The sequence below is a fragment of the Anomaloglossus baeobatrachus genome, chromosome 7 (assembly GCF_048569485.1).
Source record: "Anomaloglossus baeobatrachus isolate aAnoBae1 chromosome 7, aAnoBae1.hap1, whole genome shotgun sequence".
NCBI classification, from domain to species: Eukaryota; Metazoa; Chordata; class Amphibia; order Anura; family Aromobatidae; genus Anomaloglossus; species Anomaloglossus baeobatrachus.
Window position 1 is genome coordinate 246415237 of NC_134359.1, and position 25011 is coordinate 246440247.

At 52.3% G+C, this 25011-nt stretch overlaps 1 protein-coding gene across 1 annotated transcript in view; it reads left to right on the plus strand.

Annotated features, from left to right (window-relative positions):
* The window catches only part of DAGLB (diacylglycerol lipase beta), a 72101-nt gene that overhangs the window by 31524 nt on the left and 15566 nt on the right, over window positions 1-25011 (plus strand). Inside the window, exons 5-11 of the mRNA XM_075319149.1 lie at window positions 623-745; window positions 827-954; window positions 1184-1310; window positions 1388-1471; window positions 11582-11659; window positions 21363-21443; window positions 21520-21647. Coding sequence (XP_075175264.1) covers window positions 623-745; window positions 827-954; window positions 1184-1310; window positions 1388-1471; window positions 11582-11659; window positions 21363-21443; window positions 21520-21647 — 749 coding nt within the window. The remainder of the gene's footprint in view (window positions 1-622; window positions 746-826; window positions 955-1183; window positions 1311-1387; window positions 1472-11581; window positions 11660-21362; window positions 21444-21519; window positions 21648-25011) is intronic.

A 25011-nucleotide genomic window follows, 5' to 3' on the forward strand; every position in this document is an offset into this window, starting at 1 on the left:
TGCATATTGCTAATCCCTGCCTAACTGTCCCTGTATCTAGTAGCATAAATAAAGAGATCTTTAGAAAAAGTATTTATAAAGACCTTTTATTATATGGTAATGAGGCCAGCGACTAGTCGGAAGGGTGTGAGTTCCCTTGGCTAGTCGGCCCCCTTAGCATGTAAGCACGCCCCTGTGGGCGTACTAACATGCTAATGAATGTGCAGCGTCAGAGCCATGGTCGCTCTCACCTCAGCTGCCACTGCTGGTTTTCGGCTCAGTGTGCGAGATCAGAACGTCCCCGGACTTCCGGTCATGCGCACTACACCAGTTTGAAGCTGTGATGTGTACACCCGGCTTCATAGTGCGATTTGCATACTTGCAACCTTACAGACTTGGCGTGCATTGAGCGATGCTGCGCACATCTAGTCAGGAAGTGACCGCATATATGAAAAGCACATACATGTGGTTACTGGCCCTCCATCTTCCAGCACCAGAGAATCCTGACCGTGTGCACTGTGCGCGCTGTGGTGATTCTCAAGTCAGACTTGCGCCCCAAGCCTGAACAACCCCTTTAATTTCTATTGGGAGACATCAAGCTCTGGGTGCATGGGTCCACATTAATATGCTATCTCTTTTTCAGGACACAGACTTGGTCCCCAGTGATATTGCTGCTGGACTGACCCTCCTTCATCAGGAACAAGATAAGATTGAACTGAGCCGAGATCCAGATGAAGTGTTGTCCCAATCACCATCGCATTCTGAGGTTAGTCCTGGTAATGGTTAATGGGAGGCCTCAAACACGATGCGGATCTCCGTATAAAGCCTTCCTCCCTTCTCCTTTCAGAGGGATGATCTAGAAGTGGAGCTGGAGAAGGCGGCTCACTACATGCAGTTTGCAGCGGCGGCCTACGGATGGCCCCTCTATGTATACAGTAACCCCCTAACCGGACTGTGCAAACTCTGCGGAGAATGGTGAGTCTTGTGTCCTCAGTCTGATGGTAGGATGATGAGGGTCAACCTTTCCTTACATACAGTCAAAAAGGAGGGAACGTAACTAGTACATGTTGCCAGGACTCCTAGAGAACGCTGAGGAGTCCTGCTCCCCGCCCACTAAGAATGATTGACAGCTTGTCCACATACAATATGACGAACCGTCCCTATTTCTGCATGGATCTAAATCCCATCCTTTTTGTGTTTCTAGTTGCCAGAGCCGGACAGCCCAGAGTGACATAGTGGGCGGTGATCACCTCAATTGCCATTTTGGCTCCATTCTGCAAACAACAGGACTGCAGTACCGGGACTTCATCCACATCTGCTTTCATAACCGGGTGAGACCATAACCATCGGGTCCCAGCCGTGAGTAATAATTACATCCTTAGTAATATATTATCACTTTGTGTTGTAGATCTATGAAATCCCATTTTTTGTTGCTCTTGATCACAAAACAGAAGCCATCTTGGTCGCTATAAGAGGAACATTGTCCCTTCAGGTGAGTGATGATCATCGCACATTTACAGATATCCGCTATGGGTTTGCTTTCTATTCAGTATGTCCTGGATTTGGGAAATGAGGCAGAGGGCTAGTATCTTGTCTGTGTGCTGGGGGTCGGACCCCCAACAATGACATTTTTCATGCTTAAAGGGGTGGTTCACCCATTTTTTTTATTCTCTCGATGAGTATAGCTTACTATTTCAGTTGTCTTCTTAATTGCCTTCTATTTCCAGTTCTGGCACTGAGCGGCGCTATCCTCCTCGCTCAGTGCCGATCACATGACCCCCGGGTGCTGCGGCCTCTGGTATCCGCTGATGTCACGTCAACTTCCGGGCTCTGAAATTAGACGTGACGTCAGCAGCTGCCTCTGATCCTTAGTGACTGGGCTGTGGGCGGTGATCACCGCATGTCACAGTCCAGCATGAGGAGGTGGAGAGGAGGGTTTACTTACCCATCCTGCAGCTGTGTGCGGCCCGCACCAGGAGCGATAGGAGGAGTCATGTCGGGTGAGTATGTTCTCGCGCGGGGGTGTTGGTGGAAGGATGAGCAAGAGCGCAGGGTGCCACTGCAAAGGATTATGGGAGTTGTAGGAACTGAACCCAGGAAGTCAGGAGAGAGATTAACCCCATCAAAGCTGGAGCCAGAAATGAGGATGTGCTGCCTAGAGCACAATAAAAGGTAATTTCTTTGTCGCTCCATTGGGAGACCCAGACAATTGGGTGTATAGGCTATGCCTCCGGAGGCCGCACAAAGTATTACACTTAAAAGTGTTAAGCCCCTCCCCTTCTGCCTATACACCCCCCGTGCTCCCACGGGCTCCTCAGTTTTTTGCTTTGTGCGAAGGAGGTCAGACACGCACGCACAGCTCCACAGATTGGTCAGCAGCAGCTGCTGACCATGTCGGATGGAAGAAAAGTGGGCCCATATAGAGCCCCCAGCATGCTCCCTTCTCACCCCACTCTTGTCGGTGGTGTTGTAAGGTTGAGGTATCCATTGCGGGTACGGAGGCTGGAGCCCACATGCTGTTTTCCTTCCCCATCCCCCTCAGGGCTCTGGGTGAAGTGGGATCCTATCGGTCTCCAGGCAGAGACCGTGCTTCATCCACAACTCCTGTGGAGCCTGCTGGATAGGAGCCGGGTATCGTTCAGGGACATGGCCCTGCTACTTGGAGGTACTCTGTATCCCTGTGGGGACAGCGCACAGCAACACTCCAGCTTTGCTGGGTGTGCTAGTGCACCGGGGACCACGGCGCTGACCGGGTTAATATGTGCCATTACACACTCAGCGTTGCTGAGTGTGTTTATGTATAGGGACTGCCGCACTGACCGCCGCGGCCATGGAAACACTGCGGCGCGGCTGGGACTTGTAGTGCGCCGGGGACTTTCACGCCGGCCGCGCTTTTATGGCGGCCGCGTTTATTACTAGAGTCCCCGGCTTTTTGCGGCCTAGTTTCCTTTCCTCCCGCCCACAGCCCTGACAGGCAGGGGAAGGGCGGGACGCTGCACAGAACGAGCAGCACTGAGGGCTGGAGCATGCTTTGCATACTCCACCCCTCTCACTGTGCACAGTGCGGGCACCAGTTCCCGCTCTTTCTGGGTCACGCCCACGGCTCCCTCCTCTCCTCAGGACGCCGGCAGCCATTCCTGTCAGCTCCTCGGACGCTGCAGAGGGGGACAAAGTCTGGGAGACCCAGGCAGGGACTCTGGTGGCCTCACAACCGCTTTAGGCGGGTGGTAAGCAGCACCTGTGGTGCTAGCCCCATTGTGCAGTAGTGTAACATTATATGTTTATGGTATATATGTTTTACACTGTATGGTGCACAGTTGATTTCTGGCTATATACCCTATTGTGTTACTCAGGGAAGATAATAGCATGGCGCCCACGAAAGGCAGGGGTGCCAAAACACAGGCTTATTATGTTGCCTGCGCCGCATGTACGACCCCGCTACCGGCAGGTTCCACTGACCCTCATTGTGTGCACTGTTCGGCCCCTGTGGCACTTACTCAGCCGGAGCCTCTGCTAAGAGGGGCCCAGGGGGAGCCACCTGCTAACACTGTTCAGGTGACGGGGACGGAGTTTGCAAAACTCTCTGAGACTATGGCTAAGATACTAGAAGCCTTGCAGTCCAGGCCGGTATCTCAGCACAGGGACTCTGTTGAATCTTTGTTCCCTGGCCCACCTCAGCTGGACCAACAATGTCCTCCCGGGGTATCTCATGGATCCCAGGCTGAGGGTTCTGACACAGACCCCAGCCCCAGACCGACTAAGCGAGCTCGCTTAGATTTTCCCTCGACATCATCATATTGTGCAGAGTCTCAGAGGGGGGAATCTCTGGTTGATGATGCGGAGACAGCTGATCAGGATTCTGATCCTGAGGCCGCTCTCAATCTTGATACTCCGGACGGGGACGCCATAGTGAACGACCTTATTGCGTCCATCAATCGTATGTTGGATATTTCTCCTTCAGCTCCTCCGGTGGAGGAGTCAGCTTCTCAGCAGGAGAAATTCCGTTTCAGGTTTCCCAAGCGTACACCGAGTATGTTTCTGGACCACTCTGACTTCAGAGAGGCAGTCCAGAAACACCGAGCTTATCCAGATACGCGTTTTTCTAAGCGCCTTAAGGATACACGTTATCCTTTTCCCCCTGACGTGGTCAAAAGTTGGGCTCAGTGTCCCAAAGTGGATCCTCCAATCTCCAGACTGGCAGCTAGATCCATACTTGCAGTGGAAGATGGGGCTTCACTCAAAGATGCCACTGACAGGCAGATGGAACTCTGGTTGAAATCCATCTATGAAGCTATCGGCGCTTATTTTGCCCCAGCGTTCGCAGCCGTATGGGCGCTACAAGCTATCTCAGCAGGTCAAGCGCAAATTGACGCAGCCACACGCACGTCCGCGCCACAGGTGGCGTCCATAACCACTCAGACGTCGGCATTTGCGTCTTACGCTATTAATGCTGTCCTGGACTCTGCGAGCCGTACGGCGGTTGCAGCCGCCAATTCGGTGGTACTCCGCAGGGCCTTGTGGCTACGGGAATGGAAGGCAGATTCTGTTTCCAAAAAGCGCTTAACCAGTTTGCCAATTTCTGGCGACCGATTGTTTGGCGAGCGTTTGGATGAAATCATCAAACAATCCAAGGGAAAGGATACATCCTTACCCCAGCCCAAACCGAACATACCCCAACAGAGGAAGGGGCAGTCGAGGTTTCGGTCCTTTCGGGGCGCGGGCAGGTCCCAGTTCTCCTCGTCCAAAAGGCCTCAGAAAGATCAAAGAAACTCTGACGCATGGCGGTCTAAGTCACGTCCTAAAAAGGCCACCGGAGGTGCCGCTACCAAAGCGGCTTCCTCATGACTTTCGGCCTCCTCACTCCGCATCTTCGGTCGGTGGCAGGCTCTCCCGCTTTTGCGACGCCTGGCTGCCACGGGTAAAAGACCGTTGGGTGAGAGACATTCTGTCTCACGGTTACAAGATAGAGTTCACCTCTCGTCCCCCGACTCGATTCTTCAAGTCATCCCCGCCTCCCGAGCGAGCCGAGGCTCTTCTGCAGGCGCTGGGCACTCTGAAGGCAGAAGGAGTGGTGGTCCCTGTTCCTCTTCAGCAACAGGGCCACGGTTTTTACTCCAACTTGTTTGTGGTCCCAAAGAAGGACGGGTCTTTCCGTCCTGTCCTGGACCTGAAACTTCTCAACAAACACGTAACGACCAGGCGGTTCCGGATGGAATCCCTCCGCTCCGTCATCGCCTCAATGTCCCAAGGAGATTTCCTTGCATCGATCAATATCAAAGATGCTTATCTCCACGTACCGATTGCTCCAGAGCACCAGCGCTTCTTGCGCTTCGCCATAGAAAACGAACACCTGCAGTTCGTGGCACTGCCGTTCGGCCTGGCAACAGCCCCACGGGTTTTCACCAAGGTTATGGCTACTGTAGTAGCGGTCCTCCACTCTCAGGGTCACTCGGTGATCCCTTACTTGGACGATCTCCTGATCAAGGCACCCTCTCAAGAGGCATGCCAACACAGCCTCGACGCTACCCTGGAGACTCTCCAGAGTTTCGGGTGGATCATCAATTTTCCAAAGTCAAATCTGACACCGGCCCAATCGCTCACATACCTTGGCATGGAGTTTCATACCCTCTCAGCGATAGTGAAGCTTCCGCTGATCAAGCAGCGGTCACTACAGACAGGGGTACAATCTCTCCTTCAAGGCCAGTCACACCCCTTGAGGCGCCTCATGCACTTCCTGGGGAAGATGGTGGCAGCAATGGAGGCAGTTCCTTTCGCGCAGTTTCACCTGCGTCCTCTTCAATGGGACATCCTACGCAAATGGGACAGGAAGCCGACGTCCCTCGACAGGAACGTCTCCCTCTCTCAGGCGACCAAAGCTTCCCTTCGGTGGTGGCTTCTTCCCACTTCATTATCGAAGGGGAAATCCTTCCTACCCCCATCCTGGGAGGTGGTCACGACGGACGCGAGTCTGTCAGGGTGGGGAGCGGTTTTTCTCCACCACAGGGCTCAGGGTACGTGGACCCAGCAAGAGTCCTCGCTTCAGATCAATGTTCTGGAAATACAGGCAGTGTATCTTGCCCTGAAAGCGTTCCAGCAGTGGCTGGAAGGCAAGCAGATCAGAATTCAGTCGGACCATTCCACAGCGGTGGCATACATCAACCACCAAGGCGGCACACGCAGTCGGCAAGCCTTCCAGGAAGTCCGGCGGATTTTGATGTGGGTGGAAGCCACGGCCTCCACCATCTCTGCAGTTCACATTCCAGGCGTGGAAAACTGGGAAGCAGATTATCTCAGTCGCCAGGGCATGGACGCAGGGGAATGGTCCCTTCACCCGGACGTGTTTCAGGAGATCTGTTGCCGCTGGGGGGTGCCGGACGTCGACCTCATGGCGTCCCGGCACAACAACAAGGTACCGACGTTCATGGCACGGTCTCAAGATCCCAGAGCTCTGGCGGCAGACGCCTTAGTTCAGGATTGGTCGCAGTTTCAGCTCCCTTATGTGTTTCCTCCGCTGGCACTGTTGCCCAGAGTGTTACGCAAGATCAGGGCCGACTGCCGCCGCGTCATCCTCGTCGCTCCAGACTGGCCGAGGCGGTCGTGGTACCCGGATCTGTGGCATCTCACGGTGGGCCAACCGTGGGCACTACCAGACCGACCAGACTTGCTGTCTCAAGGGCCGTTTTTCCATCTGAATTCTGCGGCCCTCAACCTGACTGTGTGGCCATTGAGTCCTGGATCCTAGCGTCTTCAGGGTTATCTCAAGACGTCATTGCCACTATGAGACAGGCTAGGAAACCAACGTCCGCCAAGATCTACCACAGGATGTGGAAAATTTTCCTGTCGTGGTGCTCTGCTCAGGGTTTTTCTCCCTGGCCTTTTGCCTTGCCCACTTTTCTGTCCTTCCTTCAATCTGGACTGGAAAAGGGTTTGTCGCTCGGCTCCCTTAAGGGACAAGTCTCAGCGCTCTCTGTGTTTTTCCAGAAGCGCCTAGCCAGACTTCCACAGGTACGCACGTTCCTGCAGGGGGTTTGTCACATCGTTCCTCCTTACAAGCGGCCGTTAGAACCCTGGGATCTGAACAGGGTGCTGCTGGTTCTTCAGAAACCACCATTCGAGCCAATGAGAGATATTTCTCTCTCACGCCTTTCGCAGAAAGTGGTTTTTCTAGTAGCAGTCACTTCACTTCGGAGAGTGTCTGAGCTAGCAGCGCTGTCATGCAAAGCCCCTTTCCTGGTTTTTCACCAGGACAAGGTGGTTCTGCGTCCGGTTCCGGACTTTCTCCCTAAGGTGGTATCCCCCTTTCATCTCAATCAGGATATCTCCTTACCTTCTTTTTGTCCTCATCCAGTTCACCAATGTGAAAAGGATTTGCACTTGTTAGATCTGGTGAGAGCACTCAGACTCTACATTTCTCGTACGGCGCCCCTGCGCCGCTCGGATGCACTCTTTGTCCTTGTCGCTGGCCAGCGTAAAGGGTCACAGGCTTCCAAATCAACCTTGGCTCGGTGGATCAAGGAGCCAATTCTCGAAGCCTACCGTTCGGCTGGGCTTCCGGTTCCCTCAGGGCTGAAGGCCCATTCTACCAGAGCCGTGGGCGCGTCCTGGGCTTTGAGGCACCAGGCTACGGCTCAGCAGGTGTGTCAGGCGGCTACCTGGTCGAGCCTGCACACTTTCACGAAACACTATCAGGTGCATACCTATGCTTCGGCGGATGCCAGCCTAGGTAGACGAGTCCTTCAGGCGGCGGTTGCCCACCTGTAGGAAGAGGCCGTTTTACGGCTCTCTTACGAGGTATTATTTTACCCACCCAGGGACTGCTTTTGGACGTCCCAATTGTCTGGGTCTCCCAATGGAGCGACAAAGAAGAAGGGAATTTTGTTTACTTACCGTAAATTCCTTTTCTTCTAGCTCCAATTGGGAGACCCTGCGCCCGCCCCTGTTTTTTTGTGTACACATGTTGTTCATGTTGAATGGTTTCAGTTCTCCGATATTCCTTCGGATTGAAGTTACTTTAAACCAGTTTATAATTCTTCTTGCTTTTGCACCAAAACTGAGGAGCCCGTGGGAGCACGGGGGGTGTATAGGCAGAAGGGGAGGGGCTTAACACTTTTAAGTGTAATACTTTGTGCGGCCTCCGGAGGCATAGCCTATACACCCAATTGTCTGGGTCTCCCAATTGGAGCTAGAAGAAAAGGAATTTACGGTAAGTAAACAAAATTCCCTTCATTGCTGAAATAACATAATAGACGTGTGGAGGGGCACATAATAGCAAGATTTAGGAGAAAAAAAAAAATCAGTTTTATTAATTGGACAGCTTAACCCCTTCACGACCGCGGGCCGTAAAATTACGTCCTATTTTAACGTGACTTAACGACCAGGGACGTAATTTTACGGCCTAAACTTCATTTGATTGCCGTGGCCATAGCAACGGCTTTCAAATGATGTCCCCTGCTGTTTCTTACAGCAGGGGACCTTTGCTTGACCCCAGGGGGGGGTGGCATCGCCACCCCCTATCGACGATCGATGTGATTGGCTGTTCAAATCTGAACCGCCAACCACATCGATCGCACTAATTTCGGCAAAAATAATGCCCGAATTAGTGCGATCCTGTGAGATCCAGCTATGAGATGCCGCAGCTGCTGCAGCATATCATAGGTGGACCTCAAACATGTCGCCCCCAGCCCCTGCAGCACTGATTGGAGCGATCGTGCTATGACGCGCAATCGCTCCAATCAGTGTGCAGTGGGGCGGTCTGATCTGCCGGTGGCCGCCCTCCCCAGGCCTGTGCTGGCCTGTGAGCCCTCCCCCAACATGTCTGCAGCTTGCAGTGGCTGGTACTTGTGGTACCACGCCGCCCCTGCCGTGCCCCCCCCCCCGCGATCTGCTCCCCCCAACCGGCCCCCCCCTCCCCCCCTGACATCCCGATACGGTCCCCCCGCGATCTGACTGCCTCCCCCATTATCTCTATTCTGCTTCTGCAGCTCCCTCTCCGGTCTCCCCCTCTGCTCTCCCCCCTCCCCCTCTGCTCTCCCCCCTCCCCCTCTGCTCTCAACCCCCCCTCTGCTCTCACCCCCCCCTCTCCCCCTCTGCTCTCCCCCGACGTCCTCTTACCTGTCTTCACCGGCCTGATCACATCTGCGTCCATCGCTGGGTCCTTCCTGGGCATTCTGCTGATCTGCCTGCTGCTCCTGTAAAGCTGTCCATCTCTCTGCCATCTGTTCCTCTGCAGCTCTTCTGGTCAGTGATCCTCCTGCTAGTCCTCTGGGTACTGTGAGTATAACTTTTTTTTTTTTTTTTCCGTATCCCCTGTCCATTTTTACACCTCATCCGTCCGTGCGTCCTGCCAAGCGCTGATCAGGGATGCAGATAACGGATCGGCATCCCTGCTCAATTTTTGGCGTGATTTTTTTTTTCCGTATCCCCGACGCTTTTTGTATCGCATCCGTCCGTGCGTCCCGCCAAGCGCTGATCAGGGATGCAGATAACGGATCGGCATCCATGGTCAATTTTTGGCGTGACTTTTTTCCGTATTCACGACGCTTTTTGTATCGCATCCGTCCGTGCGTCCCGCCAAGCGCTGATCAGGGATGCCGATAACGGATCGGCATCCCTGCTCAATTTTTGGCGTGACTTTTTTCCGTATTTGCGACGCTTTTTGTATCGCATCCGTCCGTGCATCCCGCCAAGCGCTGATCAGGGATGCACATAACGTATCTGCATCCATGGTCAATTTTTGGCGTGACTTTTTTTTTACGTATCCCCGACGCTTGTTTTTATCGCATCCGACCGTGCGTCCTGCAGCGGCCGATCAGTGCACTGCGTCTGTGCGTTTGAAAAGTCAAATGGCGCTCCTTCTCTTCTGAGCCCCGCCATGCGCCCAAACAATTACTTTCCACCACATATGAGGTATCTGCGTACTCAGGAGAAAATGCACAATACATTTTATGGTGCATTTTTTCCTGATAGCCTTGTGAAAAAAAAAGCTACCTAGTTGAAGCAACCGTTTTGTGGTAAAAAATTTTTTTTTTTTCTTTTCACGGCTCAACGCTATAAACTTCTGTGAAGCCCTTAGGTGTTTAAAATGCTCACCAAACATCTAGAAAAATTATTTGAGGGCTCTAGTTTCCAAAATGGGGTGACTTGTGGGGGAGCTCCATTGTTTAGGCACCTCAGGGGGTCTTCATACCCCACATGGCGTCCGCTAATGAGTGCAGCTAATTTTGCACTCAAAAATTCAAATGGCGCTCCTTGCCTTCTGAGCACTGCCGTGTGTCCAAAGATTTGATTTCCACCACATATGAGGTATCTGCATATTCAGGAGAAAACGCACAATACATTTTATGGTGCATTTTTTCCTGTTACCCTTGTGAAAAAAAAAGCTACCTAGTTGAAGCAACCGTTTTGTGGTAAAAAAAAATTTTTTTTCTTTTCACGGCTCAACGCTATAAACTTCTGTGAAGCCCCCAGAGGTTCAAAGTGCTCATCAAACATCTAGAAAAAATATTTGAGGGCTCTAGTTTCCAAAATGGGGTCACTTGTGGGGGAGCTCCATTGGTTAGGCACCTCAGGGGGTCTTCAAACCCGACATGGCGTCCGCTAATGAGTGCAGCTAATTTTGCGTTCAAAAATTCAAATGGCGCTCCTTCCCTTCCGAGCTCTGCCGTGCGCCCAAACAATTGATTTTTACCACATATGGGGTATCAGCGTACTCAGGAGAACATGACAATAAATTGTATTGTGTACTTTCTCTTTTCTCCCTTTTAAAAATGAAAATTTTATGGCTAAAGTAACATTTTTGTGTTTAAAAAGTAAAATTTTCATTTTTTCCTTCCCCATTGCTTTGGTTCCTGTGAAGCACCTAAAGAGTTAATAAACTTATTGGATGTGGTTTTGAGCAGTGTGAGGGGTGTAGTTTTTAGAATGGGGTCACTTTTGGGTATTTTCTGTCACCTAGGCCTCTCAAAGTCACCTCAAATGTAATGTGGTCCCTAAAAAAAAATTATTTTGTAAATTTTGTTGGAAAAATGAGAATTTGATGATGACCTTTGACCCCTTCTAACTTCCTAACGGAAAAAAAATTTGTTTCGAAAATTGCGCTGATGTAAAGTAGACAAGTGGGAAATGTTATTTAGTAACTATTTTGTGTGACATATCTCTCAGATTTATGGGCATAAATTTTCAAAGTTTGAAAATTGCGAAATTTTCAAAATTTTCGCCAAATTTCCTAAATTTTCACAAATAAACGCAAAAAATATCGGCCTAAATTTACCACTGACATGAAGTACAATATGTCACGAAAAAACAATCTCAGAATCGCCAGGATCCGTTGAAGCGTTCCAGAGTTATAACCTGTCAAAGTCACACTGGTCAGAATTGCAAAAAATGGCCCGGTCATTAGGGTGTTTTAGTGGCCGGGGGTGAAGGGGTTAATTCACCCCATATAGACAGATGACCAACAAGCCTGACATCAAAGTCATGCAATGGGGCGCCGTATTGAGTGTGCAGCTGCAACATGTGTGGTCATGTGTGTAAAAATATATGTAATAGAAACTGGATTGTCTGATGCCTCCTAGCACTAACCCTGACTTCTATCCTTTTATAGGACGTCCTCACCGATCTATCCGCAGACTGCGAGAATCTGCACACAGATGGGGTGGACGGAGACTGCTTTTCACATAAGGTAAAGAATGGCATATTAATACCTGGATGCATGGCCTGATAGGTAATTGGCATGATCCTTACCCTATGGTCATTTCTCATGACTTTCAGTCCATGCACCTTTGCTGCAAAACTGTTATATAAAAGGTTTGAAGGGATTTTCCAGGATTTTTTTTGTAATTGAACACCCCCCCCCCCCCCTTTCCTTTCCAGATTTGCCTGTTGTAAAAGTAACAATATACCGTAATTTCCAAATTATAAGACTCACTTTTTCCCCCAAAAGTGGGGGTTAAATAGGGGTGCTTCTTACAATCTGGATATGGCTAACCAAGGTGGCGGTGGTGGAGCGGGGTCATAGGAGGCAGGGTCGGCAATACTGAGGGCTCAGGAGGGTCACAGGACGAGGTGACTCGGCGGCGGGTGCATTGATCTGACTTCAGGCTTGGTTAAATCACCCACGGTTGATGCAATGTACTTCAAGAAAATGGCCACGGAGGTGGCATGTGCACAGATTGACACAGTGGAGTTCACTAAAATGGCCACTGTCCTATCTGCGCATGCGCCGCCTCCGCTGTCATTTTCTTGACGTGCATCTCATCAACTGCAGGCGATTCAATGGAGACCGCAGTCAGATCAATGCACGTGCCGCCAAGACACCCCGTCCTGAGTCGCTCCACTGCAATGACTCCCCCGCAGCCCGCCAGTAGATCAGTGGCGCCAGCCGCTGAAAAAACCCCTAGCTGGCAGTATTGCCGACCCTCCTGAGCCGCAACACCCCCTCCTCCGAGGCCGCAGTATCGCTGACCCTGTCTCCTGTGACCTTCCTGAGCTGCTCCCCCTGGTGAGCATTAGGATTAAGATGCATTACCATTATAAGACGGACCCTTAGTTTAATATTAAAAATGATTTTTCTTCGTCGCTCCATTGGGAGACCCAGACAATTGGGTGTATAGCTTCTGCCTCCGGAGGCCACACAAAGTATTACACTTAAAAGTGTAAAGCCCCTCCCCTTCTGCCTATACACCCCCCCGTGCATCACGGGCTCCTCAGTTTTTATGCTTTGTGCGAAGGAGGCACACATGCACGCATAGCTCCACAATTTAGTCAGCAGCAGCTTCTGACTTTATCGGATGGAAGAAAAGAGGGCCCATAACAGGGCCCCCGGCATGCTCCCTTCTCACCCCACTCTGGTCGGCGGTGTTGTTAAGGTTGAGGTACCCATTGCGGGTACATAGGCAGGAGCCACATGCTGTTTTCCTTCCCCATCCCTTAAGGGCTCTGGGTGAAGTGGGATCCTAATCGGTCTCCAGACACTGGGACCGTGCTCCCTCCGCAGCCCCTGGGGAACTGCTGGACAGGAGCCGGGTATCGTCAGGGACAAGGCCCTGCTACTGTGAGGTACTCTGTGTCCCCTTGGGGACGGCGCATGGAGCGCTTGTGTTATACACGCTGCAGCACTGCTGGGTGTGTTAGTACGCCGGGACTACCGCGCTGACCGTGCTTGTTTGCCGGCCGCGCTTATAACTTTAGTCCCCGGCTTCTGCGGCCTAGTGCCGCATACTCCCGCCCCCCGGCCTGCCAGTCAGGGGAAGGGAGGGACGCTGCACTGGACGTCAGCGCTGAGGGCTGGAGCATACTTTGTATCCTCCTCCCCCCCTCACTGAGCACAGTGGGGCACCAGATTCCCGCACTTTCTAGGGCACGCCCACGGCCCCCTCCTCCTCACAGAACGCCGGCAGCCATTCCTGTCAGCACTTCTGAAGCTGGAGAGGAGAGACAACACGGCTCTGGGAGGCCCAGGCAGGGAATCTGGTGGTCACACAACCGCTTTGGGCGGTCGGTAAGCCGCACCTGTTACTAGGTGCTGGCCCCCCTGGGTGCCGAAGTGTATATATATATATATATATATATGCTCATTTGCTATACATATACTCTGTACGGTCGCACTGTTGGTTTTTGGCTATATACCCTCCCGGATTGTACTCTGAGGAGACAACAGCATGTCGTCCGCAAAAAGCAAGGGTACCAAAGCACAGGCTTACTTTGCAACCTGTACCTCATGTGCGGCTATGCTACCGGCAGGTTCCACCTACCCTCATTGTGTGCAATGCTCGGCCCCTGCGGCACTTACTCAGCCAGAGCCTCTGCCACTGGTGGCCCAGGTGGAACCACCTGCTACCACTGTCCAGGTGACAGGGACGGAGTTTGCAATATTCGCTGACAAACTTTCTGAGTCTATGGATAAATGGTCTGCTAAAATACTAGAAGCTTTGCAGTCCAGACTGGTAACACAGGCCCCGGCCACTGTGGAGTCATTGACCCCAGGCCCCCCTCGGTTGGTGCAGCAAAGTGCTCCTGGGGTGACTCATAGGTCCCAAGGTGAGGTCTCCGACACGGACCGCAGTCCCAGACCGCCTAAGCGGGCTCGCTGGGAGCTTCCCTCGACCTCATCACACTGCTCAGGGTCTCAGCAGGAGGACTCTCTAGATGAAGTGGAGGTGGCAGATCAGGATTCTGATCCGGAGGTCGCTCTCAACCTAGATACACCTGAAGGAGACGCCATAGTGAATGACCTTATAGCGTCCATCAATCAGGTGTTGGATCTTTCTCCCCCAGCCCCTCCAATTGAGGAGTCAGCTTCTCAGCAGGAGAAATTCCGTTTTAGGTTTCCCAAACGTACAATGAGTACGTTTCTGGATCACTCCGACTTCAGAGAGGCAGTACAGAAACACCGAGCTTGTCCAGATAAGCGCTTTTCTAAGCGCCTTAAGGACACACGTTACCCCTTCCCCCCCTGACGTTGTCAAGGGTTGGGCTCAGTGTCCCAAAGTGGATCCTCCAGTCTCCAGACTGGCGGCTAGATCCATAGTTGCAGTGGAAGATGGGGCTTCACTCAAAGATGCCACTGACAGACAGATGGAGCTCTGGTTGAAATCCATCTATGAAGCTATCGGCGCGTCCTTTGCTCCGGCATTCGCAGCCGTATGGGCGCTCCAAGCTATCTCAGCTTGTCACACGTGTCTCTGCTCAGCAGGTGGTGTCCTTAACCACTCAGGCGTCGGCGTTTGCGTCCTACGCCATTAATGCTGTCCTGGACTCTGCGAGACGTACGGCGGTAGCATCCGCCAATTCGGTGGCAGTCCGCAGGGCCTTGTGGCTCCGTGAATGGAAGGCAGACTCTGCTTCCAAAAAGTTCTTAACCGATTTGCCACTTTCTGGCGACCGCCTGTTTGGTGAGCGATTGGATGAAATCATTAAACAATCCAAGGGAAAGGACTCATCCTTACCCCAGTCCAAACCAAACAGACCTCAACAACGGAAATCGAAGTTTCGGTCCTTTCGGCCCGCGGGCAGGTCTCAATTCTCCTCGTCCAACAGGCCACAGAAGGATCAGAGGAACTCCGATTCATGGCGGTCTAAGTCACGTCCTAAAAAGACCGCCGGAGGAACCGCTCCCAAAGCGGCCTCCTCATGACTTTCGGCCTCCTCACACCGCATCCTCGGTCGGTGGCAGGCTCTCCCGCTTTTGCGACGCCTGGCTGCCACAGATACAAGACCGTTGGGTGAGAGACATTCTGTCTCACGGTTACAGGATAGAGTTCAACTCTCGTCCTCCGACTCGTTTCTTCAGAACATCTCCGCCCCCCGAACGAGCCGATGCTCTTCTTCAGGCGGTGAGCACTCTGAAGGCAGAAGGAGTGGTGATCCCTGTTCCTCTTCAGCAACAGGGTCACGGTTTTTACTCCAACTTGTTTGTGGTGCCAAAAAAGGACGGATCTTTCCGTCCTGTTCTGGACCTAAAACTGCTCAACAAACACGTAAAAACCAGGCGGTTCCGGATGGAATCGCTCCGCTCCGTCATCGCCTCAATGTCCCAAGGAGATTTCCTAGCATCAATCGACATCAAAGATGCTTATCTCCACGTACCGATTGCACCAGAGCATCAGCGCTTCCTGCGTTTCGCCATAGGGGAAGAACACCTTCAGTTCGTGGCACTGCCTTTCGGCCTGGCGACAGCCCCAAGGGTTTTCACCAAGGTCATGGCAACAGTGGTAGCAGTCCTACACTCTCAGGGTCACTCGGTGATCCCTTACTTAGACGATCTGCTTGTCAAGGCACCCTCTCGAGTGGCATGCCAACACAGCCTGGACATTGCTCTGGAGACTCTCCAGAGATTCGGGTGGATCATCAATTTCCCAAAGTCAAATCTGACACCGGCCCAATCACTGACATATCTTGGCATGGAGTTTCATACTCTCTCAGCGATAGTGAAGCTTCCGCTGGACAAACAGCGTTCACTACAGACAGGGGTGCAATCTCTCCTTCAAGGCCAGTCACACCCCTTGAGGCGCCTCATGCACTTCCTAGGGAAGATGGTGGCAGCAATGGAGGCAGTTCCTTTTGCGCAGTTTCATCTGCGTTCATTTCAATGGGACATTCTCCGCAAATGGGACAGGAAGTCGACGTCCCTCGACAGGAACGTCTCCCTTTCTCAGGCAGCCAAAGCCTCCCTTCGGTGGTGGCTTCTTCCCACTTCATTGTCGAAGGGGAAATCCTTCCTACCCCCATCCTGGGCGGTGGTCACGACGGACGCGAGTCTGTCAGGGTGGGGAGCGGTCTTTCTCCACCACAGGGCTCAGGGTACCTGGACTCAGCCGGAGTCCTCCCTTCAGATCAATGTTCTGGAGATAAGGGCAGTGTATCTTGCCCTAAAGGCGTTCCAGCCGTGGCTGGAAGGCAAGCAGATCCGAATTCAGTCGGACAACTCCACCGCGGTGGCATACATCAACCACCAAGGCGGAACACGCAGTCGGCAAGCCTTCCAGGAAGTCCGGCGGATTCTGCTGTGGGTGGAAGCCACAGCCTCCACCATATCCGCAGTTCACATCCCGGGCGTAGAAAACTGGGAAGCAGACTTTCTCAGTCGCCAGGGCATGGACGCAGGGGAATGGTCCCTTCACCCGGACGTGTTTCAAGAGATCTGTTGCCGCTGGGGGATGCCGGACGTCGACCTAATGGCGTCACGGCACAACAACAAGGTCCCGGCATTCATGGCACGGTCTCAAGATCACAGAGCTCTGGCGGCGGACGCATTAGTTCAGGATTGGTCGCAGTTTCAACTGCCTTATGTGGTTCCTCCTCTGGCACTGCTGCCCAGAGTGTTACGCAAGATCAGGTCCGACTGCCGCCGCGCCATCCTCGTCGCTCCAGACTGGCCGAGGCGGTCTTGGTACCCGGATCTGTGGCATCTCACGGTGGGCCAACCGTGGGCACTACCAGACCGACCAGACTTGCTGTCTCAAGGGCCGTTTTTCCAGCTGAATTCTGCGGCCCTCAACCTGACTGTGTGGCCATTGAGTCCTGGATCCTAGCGTCTTCAGGGTTATCTCAAGAGGTCATTGCCACTATGACTATGAGACAGGCCAGGAAACCAACGTCCGCCAAGATCTACCACAGGATGTGGAGGATATTCTTATCCTGGTGCTCTGATCAGGGTTTTACTCCCTGGCCATTTACCTTGCCCACTTTTCTGTCCTTCCTTCAATCCGGATTGGAAAAGGGTTTGTCGCTCGGCTCCCTTAAGGGACAAGTCTCAGCGCTCTCTGTGTTTTTTCAGAAGCGCCTAGCCAGACTTCCACAGGTACGCACGTTCCTGCAGGGGGTTTGTCACATAGTCCCTCCTTACAACCGTCCGTTAGAACCCTGGGATCTGAACAGGGTGCTGATGGCTCTTCAGAAACCACCGTTCGAGCCAATGAAGGATATTTCTCTTTCACGCCTTTCGCAGAAAGTGGTCTTCCTAGTAGCAGTCACATCACTTCGGAGAGTGTCTGAGCTAGCAGCGCTGTCATGCAAAGCCCCTTTCCTGGTGTTTCACCAGGACAAGGTGGTTCTGCGGCCGGTTCCGGAATTTCTCCCTAAGGTGGTATCCCCCTTTCATCTCAATCAGGATATCTCTTTACCTTCTTTTTGTCCTCATCCAGTTCACCAATGTGAAAAGGATTTGCACTTGTTAGATCTGGTGAGAGCACTCAGACTCTACATTTCTCGTACGGCGCCCCTGCGCCGCTCGGATGCACTCTTTGTCCTTGTCGCTGGCCAGCGTAAAGGGTCACAGGCTTCCAAGTCAACCCTGGCTCGGTGGATCAAGGAACCAATTCTCGAAGCCTACCGTTCTTCTGGGCTTCCGGTTCCCTCAGGGCTGAAGGCCCATTCTACCAGAGCCGTGGGTGCGTCCTGGGCTTTGCGGCACCAGGCTACGGCTCAGCAGGTGTGTCAGGCGGCTACCTGGTCGAGCCTGCACACTTTCACGAAACACTATCAGGTGCATACCTATGCTTCGGCAGATGCCAGCCTAGGTAGGCGAGTCCTTCAGGCGGCGGTTGCCCACCTGTAGGAAGGGGCCGTTTTTTACGGCTCTATTACGAGGTATTATTTTACCCACCCAGGGACTGCTTTTGGACGTCCCAATTGTCTGGGTCTCCCAATGGAGCGACGAAGAAGAAGGGAATTTTGTTTACTTACCGTAAATTCCTTTTCTTCTAGCTCCAATTGGGAGACCCAGCACCCGCCCCTGTTCCCTTCGGGCTGTTGTTCTTTGTGTACACATGTTGTTCATGTTGAATGGTTTTCAGTTCTCCGAACTTCCTTCGGATTGAATTTACTTTAGACCAATTTATAAGTTCCTCCTTACTGCTTTTGCACCAAAACTGAGGAGCCCGTGATGCACGGGGGGTGTATAGGCAGAAGGGGAGGGGCTTTACACTTTTAAGTGTAATACTTTGTGTGGCCTCCGGAGGCAGAAGCTATACACCCAATTGTCTGGGTCTCCCAATTGGAGCTAGAAGAAAAGGAATTTACGGTAAGTAAACAAAATTCCCTTCTTTTCCGACTCTGCATTTAAGGTGCGTCTTATAATCCAGTGCGTCTTTATGAAACGAAAAAAACGGTGTTACCCATCACCATACCAGAGTTGCTTCTCTCACTCTGCCCATGGCTACAGCTGACCACTGCAGTTAATCACATGGCTCATGCTACCCAGTGATTGGCTGCAGTGCTCACATTCTGTAACCTATGAACAAAGATCGTGGGGAGAAATCCTATAAGCATTACTTATAGAAGGCTTGCACGTTGAAATTGTCTTTTGATGTCGATGAAGTGAAACTCTATCATAGTTGACCTAAGGCTTTAGGTCCAAACACACTTTACATCTGTCGATTGTTTAATGCTTATGGGCCTCCTGACTAGAGCTGATCGAACGCCCGAAAAACCGGGACCGGCGGATCACTGCCAGATTTTAAAGAATCCGATTTGCTCCGGAATCCGGTGTCCAAATAAGTCAATGGGTACCGGAATCCGGAGATTAAAAGCATTTGTGGAGGGGATAGGGGTGTAGGAGCGAGCGCGGTATACTCACCAAGGCTGTTATGGCAGCACACTCCTTCCGGATCACGCTTTTCCCTTCCGGAGCCGACAGTTCAATTTTCATTACTTTGCCCGCCCACTGGCGCGTGTAATTGGTTGCAGTTAGACGTGCCTCCTCCCTGAGTCGCAGTGTGTCAGCTGACTGCAACCAATCACAGGCAGCAGGATGGCCGGTGGGCAGGGAATGCAGTGTATCCCTCGCAAGTGTGACTCCGGCTTTTTATTTTTATTTAAATAAATAATTAAAAAAAAAAAACCGACGTGCGGTTCCCCCTAATTTTTATCCCCAGGCATGATAACGCCGGCTGGGGGCTGGTATTCTCAGCCCGTAGCCGCCCGGTATTGCCGCATTTATTAGATGTGACAATCCCGGTGCGATACCGGCCCTTCCCATTGGCCTGATGCGGTGCCAATCGGGGTAATAAGGGGTTAATAGCGGCGCACAGCTGCTACTAAGCCCTAGGTTTGTGATGGCACAGGCTTCTATGAGATACCTGCATCACACAAACTTGTAAATGAATGTAAACACACACACACACACACACACACACACAGAAAAATCCTTTATTTGGAATAAAGTATAAAACGCACCCTCATTCACCACTTTATTAACCACAACACCTTGCAGCTCCGACGTAATCCACACGAGGTCCCACGACGACACATCCAGCTTTGCTACATCTCAGAGCGAGCAGCCATAGAGAAGACTGCCAGCTCTGAGTGTAGTTTACGACTGAGCCGCGATGACTGCAGGCAGATACTGTCACAGGCTGGGGGGGCGTCATCCTGCAACCAATCACAGACAAGAGGATGGCCGGTGGGTGGGGAAAACATGGAAAGCTGTGTGTATACATGCACAGTACAGGAAGGGAATGCGCGACCTGGAAGCAGTGTGCCGCCATGATACAGAGTCTCGGTAAGTATAGAACGCTCACTTATTTCTTCTTTTGTTTACTTTTTACTATAATTGCCGAATCCGGATTGTGCATCCGGAATCCCAGGCCCAGCACCCTGATATTGTGGAAACCGCGCGGATCCGGACTTTTACAGTCCGGTCCGCTCAGCCCTACTCCTGACTCTTCATTTATAAAGTCTGATTAAAATTGGGGCATGTTCTCGGTGGAGGTAAGATGCTGAATCTTGTTGGAGAACACAAAAGCACTCGTCTAAGAGGAGCATGGAAGGAGGCAATCCAATAGCGATCAGATAAGAGCATTTCGCTGACTGCTATTATAGGAGTATGTCCGTCATTATTACAGATCCTGAGTGCAGCTTATCCAAACTTTCCAAAATCTAAATTGACTCCTAGACTTTTTTTGGATGATTTTTGATGCGTCACTCAAAAAACTGAAAGATCTGTGACATTTTGTGGACAAACAGTCTGCAAAAAAAAACAAACAAACACGTACAGCTCCATAGACTATAATGGCTACATATTCTATCCGTGATAAACACAGATACAACACATACATGATAAATGAACGTCTGAATGATCCCCTGAAGGCCGTTTGCAGGCTCCTTGCAGTGATGGGGTCCGTTATGGTGAGAATCTGCTTCTTAGGGCGGCACGGTGGCTCTGTGCGGGCGGCACGGTGGCTCTGTGCGGGCGGCACGGTGGCTCTGTGCGGGCGGCACGGTGGCTCTGTGCGGGCGGCACGGTGGCTCTGTGCGGGGCGGCACGGTGGCTCTGTGCGGGGCGGCACGGTGGCTCTGTGCGGGGCGGCACGGTGGCTCTGTGCGGGGCGGCACGGTGGCTCTGTGCGGGGCGGCACGGTGGCTCTGTGCGGGGCGGCACGGTGGCTCTGTGCGGGGCGGCACGGTGGCTCTGTGCGGGGCGGCACGGTGGCTCTGTGCGGGGCGGCACGGTGGCTCTGTGCGGGGCGGCACGGTGGCTCTGTGCGGGGCGGCACGGTGGCTCTGTGCGGGGCGGCACGGTGGCTCTGTGCGGGGCGGCACGGTGGCTCTGTGCGGGCGGCACGGTGGCTCAGTGGTTAGCACTGCAGTCTTGCAACGCTGGGGTCTTGGGTTCAAATCCCACCAAGGACACCATCTGCAAGGAGTTTGTATGTTCTCCCCGTGTTTGCGTGGGTTTCCTCCAGGTACTCCGGTTTCCTCCCACACTCCAAAGACATACAGATAGGGACTCTAGATTGTGAGCCCCAATGGGGACAGTGTTGCCAATGTATGTAAAGTGCTGTGGAATTAATATCGCTATATAAATGTATAAAATTATTATTATTATTATTTATTATTATTATTATGCTCATGAAACATCACATGTAAACTTCCTACTCCTCTAGGGTATAAGCCAGGCTGCAAGTTACATCTACAGAAGGCTTATAAACGACGGCATATTGAACCAAGCGTTCACCGTAGCCCCGGTAAGTGTTTACTGTCTTAGTAACTAATGGCGCAGCATGCGCTCTACTGCAATTCATGTATACTTTTTCTTGCCAGGAATACAAGCTGGTCATTGTCGGACATAGTTTAGGGGCTGGAGCCGCTTCTGTGTTGGCAGTGCAGCTTCGAAGCTCCTTTCCTACTCTTAAGTGCTATGCGTTTTCACCCCCCGGAGGCCTTTTCAGGTGAGGATGTGAAATATGTGACCCCAAAGACTTTATTCTGAATATCCATGGCATAATCTGCTGCTTCATCCTTGCATCGCACACTGTGTGCTGTGTAGAGTCGCCGGTTTCAGATTCGGTGAACAGTGGTCACATGGCGGGGAGTATGCAATATGTAGACTCCTAGCCAGAATCCAGCTAAATGCAAATGTATTGAGCAAGGCTGCCGCCCATCTTGTCGGATTCTGGCCGGGAGTACGCATACCTCATACTCACGGCCATGCAACCACTGTTTACCAACTCTGAAACTAGTTAATCCTCACAGCGCACAGTGCAGATGCAAAGTGACACAGAGTGACTACAGACTTAAAGGGAATCTGTCAGGTCCAATCTGCACCCAGAAGCACAAACAGTTCTGTGTTTATATTTCTAATCCCTGCCTAACCGTCCCTGCCAAGTAACATACATAAAGAGATCTTAAGAAAAAGTATTTCTAAAGATTGTTTATGATAAGCTAATGAGCGCAGGGACTAGTCACAAGGGCGTTGCTTCCTGCACTCGTTCTGCCCGCTTAGCATGTTAGCACGTCCACAGGGGACTGCAAGTGCCAGGACTTCTGATCAGCGGTGATATCATACAGAGGTATGTGCATCAATGCTGATGACGCTAGGCAATAGGCATTGAATAGTATGCTAGCACGCCCCTGTGGGTATACTAACATGCTAAGAGGGCGGAATAAGCGCAGGAACTAACTCCCTTGTGACTAGTCCCTGGCCTCATTAGCATATCATAAAGGATCTTTAGGTGCCGGAGAAAAAGAATGGGTTTAATGCCGCGCTACCACCAATACGAATGTTTCGTTGATTAATATTAATGTCTTTTTCTTTATCGTTCCTATGGGAGACCCAGACCATAGGGTGTATAGCTTCTGCCTCCGGAGGACACACGAAGTACTACACTCAAAAGTGTAGCTCCTCCCTCTGAGCTTATACACCCCCTGGAGAACCAGATCTAGCCAGTTTATCGCTTTGTGTTCAGGAGGCATACATCCACACATGCATTCTCATCTGATTTTTGGAAAGAGTTTGAAGAAAAGCGGGTCCAAGCTGGACTCCCGGCATGTCCCTTCTCACCCCACTGTGTCGGCGGTACTGTTAAGGTTGATTCCAAGGCTGGAGCCTTACATGCCGTGCTCCTTCACCATCCCTCCTGGGCTCTGGCTTGAAGTGGGAGCCAGCACGGTTCTCCATGCTTGGCAGGAGACCGATCTCCATCCGCAGCCTTTCAGGATCCTGCTGGACCGGAGCACTCATCCCCAGGGATTTGGAACCCTGCGTCTCAGCAAGCTAAGTACCTGAGACGTTTATATATTGGGGGTCCCTGCACTTTATTGTTGTGGGAGAGTGTGCTGAGTGTATTTTGTGACATTTCCGGCGGGTTCTCTGGCTGTCGCCGGAGAACCGCGCCGATGGTGCCTGCGCGCCGGCCGCACCGCTCAAATTTAGGCCCCGGCTTCGCCGGAGGCCTAGTTTCGGTTTCACTGCCCTCGCATGTCATTCATGCAGAGGGACAGCGCGGCTCCGCCCAGCGGCCGTTCTGCATAGGGGAGAGACACTCCTCATTGAGTACATGTCTCCTCCCCTATAAGTCTCTATGGCCCTCCAGATCCCGCTCTCAGAGATGATCCCGCCCCCTCTCTTCGCTCCGGCGGCCATTTTCTCAGCGTTTTCCCTGCGATCAGCTCTGGTCTGCAGCATCCCTGCTGAGGTGCTTGGGGGTCCGGGCTTCGGGATCTGGAGGGCACACAACACCGCTCCAGCGGTCTGGTAAGCCACAACCTCTGGTTGTGGACCTCTGTATATACTCTCTGGGGGTCATTCTGGCAGAGCCCCCACTCCAGCAGCATGTCTCACACGAGGAGCAAGGCTCCAAAGCTGTATTCAGTATGCACTGCATGTAAGCTCCTGCTGCCTGAACCGAGCACCTATCCACATTGTGATGCCTGCTCCAACCTGGCGGTGCCTCAGCCTGGAGTCTCACCCCCAGGGGTCTCTCAGGCTGCTCCGGCTCCTGTGGCTGAACCCCCGGCTTGGGTAGAATCCTTAACCAGGTCTATCTCCCAGTCTTTTGCTGACTCCATGGGACATCTGTCCAGGACTTTGCTGAGCATGCATCAGCCCCCTTCACAGGGTGCCTCTGCTGCTAGGTCTCTCTCAGGACCGGAGCTCACAGAGGATTCATCATCTGGTCCCAGACCCCGTCCTTCTAAGAAGAGACGCAGGGCTCCCTCTCCTTCCTCGTCCCGCGGCTCGGTCTCAGAAGCTGACTCGCAGGACGAGGAGGATGCCTTTACTGGGGGCTCGGAGACTACCTCCATGTGCCCCATTGGTCTGTCCGAAAGTGACTCAGATGTTAGTGATTTGATTGCGTCCATTAATTCTGTACTGGATCTCAATCCGCCAGTATCAGAGGAACAACCCTCTCTGGCAGAAAAGTACCAGTTTACCTCGCCTAAGAGGACAAAGAGTGTGTTCTTTAACCACTCCAGTTTTCAGGCCGCTGTGACCAAGCCCAGGGCCTGCCCTGACAAACGCTTCCCAAAGCGTGGTTCTGATGACCGTTTTCCCTTTCCACCTGAGGTGGTCAAGGAGTGGGCTCATTCCCCAAAGGTAGACCCCCCGGTGTCTAGACTCTCAGCCCAGACTGTTGTATCGGTGGCTGATGGCACCTCGCTTAAGGATTCCACTGACCGCCAGGTTGACCTTCTGGCCAAATCTGTATATGAGGCGGCAGGGGCCTCGTTCTCCCCATCTTTTGCAGCAGTGTGGGCTCTCAAAGCCATCTCTGCTTCTCTAGAGGAGATGCATTCCCTCACTAAGGAATCTATGCCTGAGATGGTTACCTTAACTGCTCAGGCTTCAGCTTTTTCATCCTATGCCATGTCTGCCATGCTAGAGGCTTCTCACCGCACTGCGGTGGCTTCGGCTAATTCCCTCGCTATCCGCAGGATCTTGTGGCTTAGAGAGTGGAAGGCAGATGCTTCTTCAAAGAAGTACCTTGCTGGGCTCCCCTTTGCTGGGTCCCGGCTGTTCGGTGAACAGCTGGATGAAATTATTAAGGAAGCTACTGGCGGGAAGAGTACTTCCATGCCACAAACCAAAACCAGGAAACCTGTCCAGGGTAGGAATCAGTCGAGGTTTCGTTCCTTTCGTTCCTCTAACTGGTCGTCCTCTAAGCCCTCGGCCTTGTCCGCTAACTCAGCTAAGGACCAAAAATCCAACTGGCGCACAAAAGTGCGTCCACAGAAGATCGCAGGAGCGGCTGCCACTAAGGCAGCCTCCTCTTGACTATATGTCCGCGCCAGCAACGTCCTTAGTCGGTGGCA